Source organism: Callospermophilus lateralis, chromosome 2 (assembly GCF_048772815.1).
Source record: "Callospermophilus lateralis isolate mCalLat2 chromosome 2, mCalLat2.hap1, whole genome shotgun sequence".
NCBI classification, from domain to species: Eukaryota; Metazoa; Chordata; class Mammalia; order Rodentia; family Sciuridae; genus Callospermophilus; species Callospermophilus lateralis.
Window position 1 is genome coordinate 77,778,888 of NC_135306.1, and position 11,922 is coordinate 77,790,809.

The window sequence follows — 11,922 nt, forward strand, 5'->3', positions numbered from 1 at the left end:
ATTCCCCCAATGACCTAACTTCCTCCTACCTGGCTCTTCCTCCTGAAACGTTCTACCACTTCCCAGTAACTCCATAGGCTGAACCAACCTTCAACATCTAAACTTGGGGGAGGGCATTCAAGACCCAAACTAGCACCATTCTGTTCCTTACTACAAAGTTTATTCTTTGAATGGCTTTGTCCTAGCAATGTTCTGTTTCTTTTTCTTCAAAAAATCCTTTAATGAATCATATCTATGAAGTTCTTAGGCCAGAAATTCAGCTCTCCCCTTGTAACATGGTAAAATAAATATCTACTATATTTTGTCAGACTGTGCTTTGGCCAACTCCTCCAAACACACTTATCATTGTTGAATGATTTTAGAAATGAATAAAATAAATGAATTCCTAGATTATACCCAATCCAGGGATTTCTCTGGTCGTTTAACCTCATCCTTTTGGAGTGCTTGTCTTCTGCTATTCCTACCACCATCTTCCTCCCTCCTTGGTGAAATCCTTCCAGCCTTTAAAACCCATCTCCAGGTGTTGTAGCCAGTTTTGTACTTTTCTCATTATTCCTAGATTATAAGGCATTTGTTGGCAGGGCCAGGTTCCTTGCCTAATTTGCTATCCTTAGCATGGTGTTTGTATCATAGTACATGGGTAAGAAGTACTTAACTACATTTTGGAGGCATTTAATTTTATAGAGAGAAAAATAATCCTCTGAGCCGGAATTTCTTTGATTCCTAGAAGTGTTGACTTCCCTTGCATAGTGCAATACTTTTTGCTAATTATACATTAAAGAGCTTTGATAATATGTTTTTTCTAGTTCTGAATATGATATGTATACTGATAACAAAGAGCTGTATTATATCCTTCATGCAACTGGCTCTTGAAGTTCATTTAGCTTCTCTAAGAATAATGTGCCAGGACAGTATAGTAGGTGCTCCCAGAGTAGTTAAGTTGAAGAATATCCTAATGAAGACCTTGAAGGAAAGTGTGTGTCTCATTTCTTAACTATTTAAATTCTCAGGCTCTTTAGAGATTCTAGAGGGGATAAGGGGATATCTTCTCAGACAAATTATCATTAAGAATTATAACGCCATCTGAACTTGAAGTAACCTTCCTTTTCTTTCCTTTAAGATTTAGTCTTCATGACCTCTTAATTGCTAAATCAATTAGCCTTTTTCTGGGTCAGCATCCCTTCGAATCTCGGCCTTTCTCTGCAAGCATCACTGCTTTCCCTTCCTTGTCTGAACTGAAACCTGGCTCTCTCCTACCCCTTCTCCTGAGTCTTTTAAGCCGGGAATGACCTTTCATTTTTTTCATATCCCACATTCTGTAGGACCAGTGATAATGGGAATAAAGGCTGTGGTTCTCCTATGCCCACTTCCCCAGACTCACTCAAAATGGTACTAATCTACCCTTTGTGAAAATTCTGCTTTCTTCAGACAGGTGCCATTTGACTCTTCCCTGTCTTTCACCCTGTTGGGTTTTACCAATTTACTAAGACTTGACACATGGCTTAGAGTCTTCTGCTCAGAGCCTGCTGTTGTTTTGGTGACTCTGGTGTCCTCAGGGACTGTTCCCCAGTAACTTCTTATATCAGACCAACTCATCTCTCATGAATGGCTGACCTAAGTGGACTCTGTTACTGCCAGAATCTAAACGTCTCATCCAGAATAACCTTCTCTGCCTCTACCCAGCCAGAACCTTTGAAGTTCAAATTTGATTCCCAACTTTCTATCTCCCACGCCCTAGACAATGACTTCTCCTGTGTAGTAGGCCCTGACTAGTGACATGCTTCTTTAATCCTACCACCTATAAGACATTCTTCACCCAGCAACCAGAATGGTCATTTAAAGTGTTAACTTTGTGTTAACATTGTTATAACATTCAAAACAGTCTCCTTTGTGAGTCCATTACTCAAATCTCTAGTGGCTTCCCATTTGGCTCAGATTCATCAGATTTTTCATAACAGCTAACAAGGTCCTTATATTAACATGTCTGCTTCCCTTCTTTTCAATTTCTGTCACTCTCTGCTGAATGCATTCTGGCCTACTTTCTTAGTTCTACCCCAGGACCTTTACATTTGTTCCTTCTGTCTGCACATTTTCCCCTAAATATGTGCAATGCCTGTGTCCTTCCTTCAGGCCTTAGCTCATGTGCCATGCCACCTCCTCACAAAAAGGTGCCTTTGACCACTCTGCACCTTTAATCTCTTTTATCTGAAATTCTCTATGCATGTTTAATGACATTTACTGCTACCTAATATAACTTATTTAATATGCTTTTACAGTACCTGTTTTCCCCTCTAGGATGTAAGTTAGTGTAAGAATAAGGACTTTGTCAGTTTTGTTGATCTGAATCCCCAGTACCTGATAGTACCTGGCATGTATGAGGTAATTAATAAACTTACTTTCATCCTAAACCTCCCAGTGATTTTAATTCAAGCTTCTATCCTTTGTGTACCCAAAAAAAGCCCTTCACTTGGTTTATCTTTTGTAAAACTTCTTCCCATAAACAACATTCCTAAACTCCATGCCAAAATATAATGACGTAATTTCCAAAATGGGCGATGGCCCATGATAACCCCCAGGGAGCCTGTTGCTGGCATCTCCTGCCTTCAGAAGTCCAACCTGCATGCCTGCAGCCTGACATGTCCCCTTCCTGAGTTCAGTGCCCTAAAAATAGAGGTGAGTTTGTTGAAGGAGATGCTTTAACTTCAATTAATTGCATTATTAGACCGAATGCTTTCATAATCAAAGTGTTTTCACTGGGTATGAACTGAATATGGAGATTCCAGATACTCACATGTATGCCTTTGGGGCTACACAGGATGCTTTTTTGGATTGACTAGGATTTGTGATTGTCAAGTCTGACCAAGGTGTTAAGATGGGACTTTATTTTTCAAAAAATGTTTGCACATCTGAAATTTTAACATCTGTGCTAGACACTCTTAACTCCTTAGAGGTTCATAATTTTAGTTTGATTTCTATTAGTGAGTCACTTGATTAGAAAGCTATACACAAAAATCTGTTATCAAGCCCCTCCCCCCAAAGGCAATGCAAGTTTTACAGTGCCCCTGAAAGAGTAGTTACTATATTTGATATTGATTCTCTTGTTTAGTTCTCTGTGAGATATAGGTGCATTCTCTTCCATTTAGAAAGTAGAGCTAAGGTTCAGAGAGGCAAATAATAATAATTGATGTCACATAGCAGCTAGTAAACAGCCTGAGATGTCATGGATCTAATGCTCTATAACTTTGAAACTTTTGTCATTTTCACTGTAGTAGGTGAATTTGACTTATTCACACATATCAAGTGGCATTGACGATGTTTTCTTTCTCGCTACACTGAATAGTTAAATAACATTTTTTACATTCTCTTTCCTATCTTTTTCCTTTTCACTGCCCTAGAGCTTACTCCTTCCATGTCAGTGCAGACGGTCAGATGCAGCCTGTGCCCTTTCCTCCCGATGCCCTTATTGGACCTGGAATCCCCCGACATGCTCGCCAGATCAACACCCTCAACCATGGGGAGGTGGTGTGTGCAGTAACCATCAGCAACCCCACGAGGCATGTGTATACGGGTGGCAAGGGCTGTGTCAAGGTCTGGGACATCAGCCACCCTGGCAACAAGAGTCCTGTCTCTCAGCTTGACTGTCTGGTGAGTGAACATGGATAAACCAGACTTAGACCTTCACTCAGAACACAGTAAGGGCTTAGTGGGAGAGCTGTATATGATCCAACCATAAAATACTGATCCCAGGTGGGTAGTTGATCTTAAAGACCTGTCCTCTTTCAGTTCCTGAGGCAGAATGATCTAGTTCTTGATGCATGATACATGCACATTACAGTTCTCATTAATCCTGCCTCCCAGTGGAAAAGGCAAACCACTTGTTTTCCTGTCGGTTAAAGGGGTTTAAGAAAATCAGGATTTCACACATGGTTTCTCTGAAAGTGTTACTACAAATATTCAAGTGCAAAAAGTAACTTATATGTCATGTGGCAAATACTATAACCCCCATTAGCTGTTATCTTGGTATTTGTCCTTCAGTTGCATAGGAAGTTTCAGCCTGGTTTTCTTCCCTTATGCCAACAAAATCTTATGCCTTTTTTTGATAAAGCAGAAGGCTACGTCAATTAAACATAATTAAATGATCTTAGATTCCCATAACTTCATGAACTAGGAGAAAGTTTTTGTTTTTGTTTCTGTCACTTAACACTCCTTGATTGAATCTTGTCTTCAGTTGATTCTGCTTTATCAAACCCATGTTTCTCTTTAGTTATATAATGCAGGGCCAGGCAGAGGGAACAGATGTCCTCAAGTCTTTGACCCCTAACATCTTGGCTGTAGTAGCATGACAGCAGCAGTGGACAGTATGCCAACATTCCAGGTTTAGATGTTTTAGGACTACAAGAGCTTCTGCAATAGTGTGCATGTGTATCTCTGCAAATGATACAAGCAGTTGGTTAATTTGGTGTTGGTGGTGGGAGTGGGTCTAGATCTTTGCATTTTGATGCTAATTAAGATTAAATATCTCAGTATTAAATTTTGTAGATCAAGTTTAAGTACTTCCATAATTTCATGTAATTTTCTAGCATTAATCTCCTTTATCATTGTCATAAGTATAAATGGCTCATTAAACCAGGAGAGAACACAATACTTTTATGGATTTCTGCTCTCATGTTAATGCTGTTTTCCTTTCCTCTTGAGTAATCTCTTGATGGTTTTTGTTTCTACAGAACAGGGATAACTACATCCGTTCCTGCAGATTGCTCCCTGATGGTCGCACCCTAATTGTTGGAGGGGAAGCCAGTACTTTGTCCATTTGGGACCTGGCAGCTCCAACCCCACGTATCAAAGCAGAGTTGACATCCTCAGCCCCAGCATGCTATGCCCTGGCCATCAGCCCTGACTCCAAGGTCTGCTTCTCATGCTGCAGTGATGGCAACATTGCTGTGTGGGACCTACACAACCAGACTTTGGTGAGGTAAGTCAACAGGATTTGTTTCTAGGTTATGGGTAGGAGCTAATTTTACCACATTCTGTTCCAGCATTGTGTGTGTGTCTAAATAAATGGAATATATTTATTTTACCAAAAATTATTAAGAATGGGTCCATTTTAAGATGCTAGTAACAAATGATTGATTTAAAATCATGTTTTCCATATTGCTTAAATTATTAAATGTGAAGTTGTTTTCTTGCCATTAAACTGAGCATCACCAATTTAAATTTTTCCAAATGAGATCACTTTGACAATAATGTACATAGGTTCCCAACACCTCATGAGCTCATTGGACATCTCTAATTTACCATCTGTACTTGCTAATGAACCTCTATTGTTAATAGTTCCTCATTGAGAAGACTCAGTGGTACTATCTTAAGTATTGATGCATTTAATCTTTCACCAAAAAATATTAGCATTTATCATGGGTCCAAGCACTGTTTTGGGTGCTGCTCACTCTGACATGGTCTACCTTACCTGTATAGATGGATAGACTGTATGCCAATTTTTACTTAGTAATGAGATGAGATTGTGTAGGGTCAATATTGGTAGGTAAATCTCTGAAATGATCTCTAGCTATCAGCACCTATCAGCCAACAAGAGTATGTATGATCAGTTAAATAATATGAGAAGGTTATAATAAGCCCTGGTTATAAGGCAAAATGAGTATATAAAAAGAAGAGGCCTTTAGTGTACATCTCGTATTTTGAAGGACTGAACTCTGTTTACAATTCCAAAAACAAAATGTTATCACTCTTGCTAGAACTGGTTCTGACTCTTCCTTCCCCCATGGTCTGTGTTGTACATTTTGCCAGGAGTGATTCCTAGGGCACTCTGGGTGTCTTTTCTTGTTCCTTCCTTGAGTGTGGCCTTTTCATTCTGCACAGATACCCACAGATGCATTGAACCTCACTGGCGGGACTTATTTCCCCATTCCCAGCTCTCTACAGAAAGGGAAATAAAACCTTACAGCCTCTTTCATATCATACTCATAGAACAAGTCTCAGAATTATCTCTGATAAAGTTCACACACAGATTGGTGTGTTTTCTTTATTTAATTTCAGTGGGAGACTCTTTTCCATCAGTGTATTATCATTCATGCTTTCATGTAAGAACAATTTGGAGAACTTTCTAAGTGTTTAAAAATAAAATAAAAAGTGTAATGAATTCATCATCTCAAAATTTAAATCCCTTTCTAAAACCATCTCTGTATTTATGGAGGATTAGTTCTAAGAACCCCAGAGAATTCAAAAATCCATGTATGTTCAAGTCCCTTATGTGAAATGACATAGTGTTTGTGTATGACCTATGCAGATATTTCCACATATTTTAAATCATCTTTAGATCACTTATAAAATCCAAAGCAAGGTAAATAATCACTACACATTGGGAATATTGCCAAGAAAAATGTCTGTAGGTTCAGTACAGATACAGGTTTTTTTCCCTGAATATTTTCAATCCATGGATGGGTCCATTTTAAGATGCTAGTGACAAATTATTAATTTAAATTTTTAATTTAAAACTATGGATGTGGGACCCATGGGTACAGAGAACCAGCTGTATATGTTTCATTATTGCTTTGAATAATTAGAAAACATAATAAACCAAAATGAAATCTATTGATAAGAACTACACTGAAATTGATCTCCAGGGAATTCCAAATTGATTTCAATTAAAAATTAACTTTTAAAGGGTTTTCCTCCATCTTGATATTTTCAGACAATTCCAGGGCCACACAGATGGAGCCAGCTGTATTGATATATCTAATGATGGCACCAAGCTCTGGACGGGTGGTTTGGACAATACAGTCAGGTCCTGGGACCTGCGCGAGGGGCGGCAGCTGCAGCAGCATGACTTCACCTCACAGGTACTGACTGTATACCTGTAACATTTTAGAAGTTTTATGAAACATGACATGCTGAAAGATGGAGTGGAACTTTTGATTGTAGATTACTTTGGGATCATCCATGTTACTTTAGTTTCTTTCTGTATAATTCATATTATCTTGATTTCCTTCATAATTTAAGTAGTACCACCAGGAGATATAGTAGTACCTCCTGGTTAAAAAGCTTGTCTACCTGTTTTAATTCTAGATCTTTTCTCTGGGATACTGCCCAACTGGAGAGTGGCTGGCAGTGGGGATGGAAAACAGTAATGTTGAAGTTTTGCATGTTACCAAGCCGGACAAATACCAGCTACATCTTCATGAGAGTTGTGTGCTGTCTCTCAAGTTTGCTCACTGTGGTAAGCAAGCCCCTTTTGTTCATTTGACTGTAAACCACAATTTTCCTTTTGTATTCCTGTTCGTTCATTCCAAGTCAGGTTTTTTGATTCATTAATGTGCCCCTCTTCAGAATTGTATTACATCCTTATTTGTGCCTCCTTCTGTAGGATGCCATGTAAATTTTTTGCATTGATCTACTTTATCCTTATCGTAAGTATAAATGGATCTTTAAATTCAGGAGGATAGACTTTATTTTTGAAGTTAAAAGAAACTTGTTGGTTACAATGGGATGAGTTTCTGTGAGTAGTTTGATGCTCTGTAAAACAAATCTCGGGTATCTGACCAACTCACACCAACACTCCCTTTTCAAAACTTTTTCCTGTAGGCAAATGGTTTGTAAGCACTGGAAAGGACAACCTTCTGAATGCCTGGAGAACACCTTATGGGGCCAGTATATTCCAGGTAACACCTAACTTGTGTAGCAACCACGTATTTTGTGCTCACTCCACAGCAGTGGTTTAACCACATGCTGTGTACGTACGCTCAGATAATAATATATACATATGAGGGTTTTGGGAGTTTAGAGCTAATATTATTCTCAATGTGCAGAGAAGGAAGCTGCCTGAAGGAAGTTAAGCATCATGGCCACAAGCCCTGGAGCTGGGAATCTTCTCCCTTGCCTCTGAACCGGGGACCAAGGCTGTACGTGGTGTACCCGCTCTTCGTGCCTTGATCCCTAATTTTACCTGTTAGTGGAGATTTTAGTAGATCTTTTGTGTAATTTCCATGTGTTTTCCCATAAATTTTTTATTTTAAAACTTGAGCATTTTGCTTTAATACCCTCATTAGTTCTTTGATTTTTGTCAAAGATTGTTAAAGCAAAGTTAAATAATTGTCAGTTAATTTTATAAATTTTTATTCTTCCTGTTGACTCAGTGGGACCAAATTTTGTAGTTTATGGAACAAATTATAGAGGTGGTACAAATAAATACATGCAAACAGTATGTCTCCTCTCTTACTCTGGTATGTGAGGATTTAGAAGGCAAGATAAAGACTCTTTTTTAAAAAATATTCTGTATTTAGGATGGTATTAATAAGGTATTCGTTTTAGAATTAAAATACATTTACCGTTTCCTTGACTTAGTGATATATAGTCATCAATGAGTAGATCAATTCAGTCGAATCCAAAATATATTGAATGAAAATATCATGCAAAATAGTCAGTAGGACAAAAAAGTAGCATATTATTGCTGTCGTGAAACTTAAAATTTAAGTATTCCAAGTATTCTTCAAGAGTCCTGGGTAAAATCCTGTGGGGTTTTTGTTTGTTTGTTTGTTTGTTTTGTAGTCAGCACCATTCAGTTACTGTTGAACCCTTTTGGCATAGTTGAACATTGTATACAAAATGCTTACAGTGGTATTTTTTTCAACTATTGTAAGTTTGTATTATATTTTTACTCTGGAAACATTGGACTTTTTACTAGATAATTTTATATTCTCTATCTCAAAAGATGCAGTGTTGCCATTTTCCATGTTGCTTGTACTTTGTAACATCCCCCTAAGATCTTAGGACCGGTAAACTAACTGTACCTCTTTGCCTTTGAAGGAAGCTAGGCTCAGACAGGTTGAGTGATAAGTGGTATGTCTGCTCTTCTGCAGCTCCACCTAGATCCAGGCTATCTGAGAGAGGTTGAGGGGCTTCCATACCACTAAAGCCCTACTCTTCACTGAAGAATAGGATTTGAAATAGGGCCTCGCTTCATCAGCAAAGCGGGTCATACCACTGACTTGCCTGCCTCCCTGATTTCCCCAGGGCAAGAGCTTCCAGGCTAACCTGGTGAGATGTCTCTAAAGAATGGATCTGATCCAATTCTGCCATTTTCGGGGATGCTGTAACTGCCTGTCCCCATTGAGGCTCCTTTTTGCTCCACAGCACACATTGCCTTTGAATCTACTGCAAGTCCTCCAGTTCTGCCTGTCAGTACTCATGGTTTTTTCTTTCAGTATTTAACATTTTTGATTATATGTTTTTTTCCTAGTCCAAAGAATCCTCATCGGTGCTTAGCTGTGACATCTCTGTGGATGACAAATACATTGTCACTGGCTCTGGGGATAAGAAAGCCACGGTTTATGAAGTTATTTATTAAGGACAAATCTTCACGCAAATTGGACTCCTTTTCCTTGTAGCACTTTGCGCTCTCATCCTTTTTTGTTCACCCCACCCACTCCCACATCTAAAACCAAGAATTTCAGATACTTACTGCAGTTGTGGAGTTTAATCCCCTTCCTTAACCCCAATCCTCCCACCTCCTTCTCGCTATTGAATTGTGAATACTCATTAAGAACCTGTGATACCAAATCTTCAGCTATCTACTTGGAAGAACATGGAATAAGCATACTTAACAGTGAACGGAATCTTTAATTATGTATTATACCTGTAATATATTTATTTTGTTTAAAGAAGGCTTTCTAACAATGACTGACTAAATAAAGCTGTCTGCTCCTGCATTGATGATGAAGGTGCATTGTATTTGATACCCCTCCCCCCCCTTTTGGTAAAGTGGGGGAAAGGAAGGTTTAAAAATTATCGATTAAAAATCTCACTAAATGTAGACTATTGACTGTATAGAGATGTGAAATGTATAATTACACATGGAAGCAATATGTTGCTGTGTTACTGGGTTTTATGTTTTTGTTTTCTACTTATTTTAAAGATGTTTTGAAATTTGGCTGAACAATTAGAACGTGACAGACCAAGTCATATTCATTTGAGTTCATTTGGACAACTTTAACCAGTACATCTATAGCTTTAGATTATATTCAATAAAAGTAATTAGACTTTTTCCTTTTTCTTTTTTTTTTTGACTTGTTGACAAGTATATTTGTAATGTTTTTAATTCCCTTTTTTATTGTATTATAAACAGATGAACAAATTTAATCGGGCCTCAAAGAGAGAACTTAATCCATTCTGGATATTTTTGCCACATTTCTTTGCAAAGGGGAGATGTATATCTTTGGGCAGTTTTGTTGTTATGAGAAATTATGGGCTGCCTTGTGGTGTTCTCTTTGGGATCTGCACAGATAGGGAAGGACTCCTACTGCTGTGCAAGTCAAGTCTTTTACAAAAATAAGGACAGCAGAGGAGAGTTTTCAGAGACCTCCCTCTGAAAAAAACAAAGAATGGACTCTCCTGGGATGAGGACTTGCTTTCTTTACCTCCGGTTCTTTCCATGTCTTAGTTGGATGTCCCTGAAATGGACACAAGCTGTGCCATTGTGCCAGAAACATTGTGTTATCTTTTATGTTGTTGTTGTTGCTGTTAAACTATAATATGTGACTCTTTTTTTATTATTATTTTTGTTTGAATGCTTTAAAAAAAATCCTTTAAGTCTGTGGATCTGCTGATGTACAGTGCCTTTGCTGCTATGGATCAAAATCAAAAGAACCGTGTAGATAAACTTTATTGTATAAGTAGAAAATTACTTAATTTCATACTAGAAATGGATGGATGCTGCAAGTTGAAATGGACTGTCTATTGACGTTCCTAATGTGGTAGCAGAAAAAAAAAATGGTGTCTTAAGTGCTTAGTGTTTGATGTCATTAACAGTTTCGTAAAACTCTACAGTGTAGAAAGATTTTGATACTAAACTGTGCATTGTACATAGTTCTAATGCATTGTATTGACCACCAGTACTTCTATAATGGTAGATTGTTTGTGCATTCAGACTTTTAAGCATTAAACATAAATAACTTCTAATATGCCTATTTTTCTAATTCTTTGTTTTGCTGGCTTTAGTTTATTTCTTAATCTTTGAGTATACCACTCCTATATATTAAAAATTACTAGTTCTTTTCAAGATAGGCTGGTGGTAAAACAATGTGGGTTTTGTATTGTTACTGTTTTGATTTTGTTTTTATTTTCACTTGAGCTAAAAAGAATAGGAGATAGAAGTAACCATTGACAGGTTATCACCAAATATTTGAGCACCTCTTTGATTCATAAAAATACTGCCAAAAAGTCAGTCACTCAACACCTTATTCTTTCAGGGTTGTACTGTTCTTTCTAGTTACCATTTCTAGTAACCATTGTGGAGATTTAAACTTTATTTAAATTAAATAAAAATCTGAAATTCAGTTTACCAATAGCAATAATTACATTTCAAGTGTCAAGTAGGCACATGTAGCTTAAAACCTGAAAACCTCTCTTGTATTAGAGAATAACAGCATGCTGACATAAGGGCAGAAAGAATTTTTCCCTTATAAGATGCTGTTTCCATTTGTAAGGGACTGCAGTAATTTATGGGACATTTTCCTCATTGCCAGAGGTTCTGTAGGACCAGCACTGCTTTCAAAGTTAGCCCTACAAACTGCTACCAGCTATTTGTTTGGGAAACTTTTTCCCTACAGCTTGCTGAAGTCTGGGGAAGCACCAGGCTTCTTGGGCTTCTACTGGTTAGATTTATAATGATTCTGCCAAAGAAGAACTTTAAAAATTCCAAAAACCTGGAACTCAAAAATATGACACTTTTTGGGATCTGCTGGGGAGCTGGGAGACCTGAGGTTGTCTCGGTGGCAAGCTGGAGGGGATACCAGCTCTAGGTGCTGTGTAAGAGGAGACCAGTAGTGTTCAACCATTTGGCTCGGAAATTCCACAGTACCATGGGACACGCTGCATCACAGAATGACATATAAGTGATTTGAGGCCTGCGAG

The 11,922-nt window shown here is 38.0% G+C and overlaps 1 protein-coding gene across 4 annotated transcripts in view; it reads left to right on the forward strand.

Moving 5' to 3' along the window:
- LOC143392517 (transducin-like enhancer protein 4) overlaps window positions 1-10,968 on the forward strand; it is a 134,988-nt gene extending 124,020 nt beyond the window's left edge. For all 4 annotated transcript variants that reach the window (XM_076846076.2, XM_076846077.2, XM_076846078.2 and 1 more), the window contains 6 exons: window positions 3,396-3,645; window positions 4,725-4,972; window positions 6,707-6,854; window positions 7,081-7,231; window positions 7,597-7,673; window positions 9,251-10,968. In XM_076846076.2, the coding sequence (XP_076702191.1) occupies window positions 3,396-3,645; window positions 4,725-4,972; window positions 6,707-6,854; window positions 7,081-7,231; window positions 7,597-7,673; window positions 9,251-9,358 (982 nt within the window). In that variant the 3' untranslated portion in view covers window positions 9,359-10,968. The remainder of the gene's footprint in view (window positions 1-3,395; window positions 3,646-4,724; window positions 4,973-6,706; window positions 6,855-7,080; window positions 7,232-7,596; window positions 7,674-9,250) is intronic.
- Window positions 10,969-11,922: the final 954 nt, after the last annotated feature.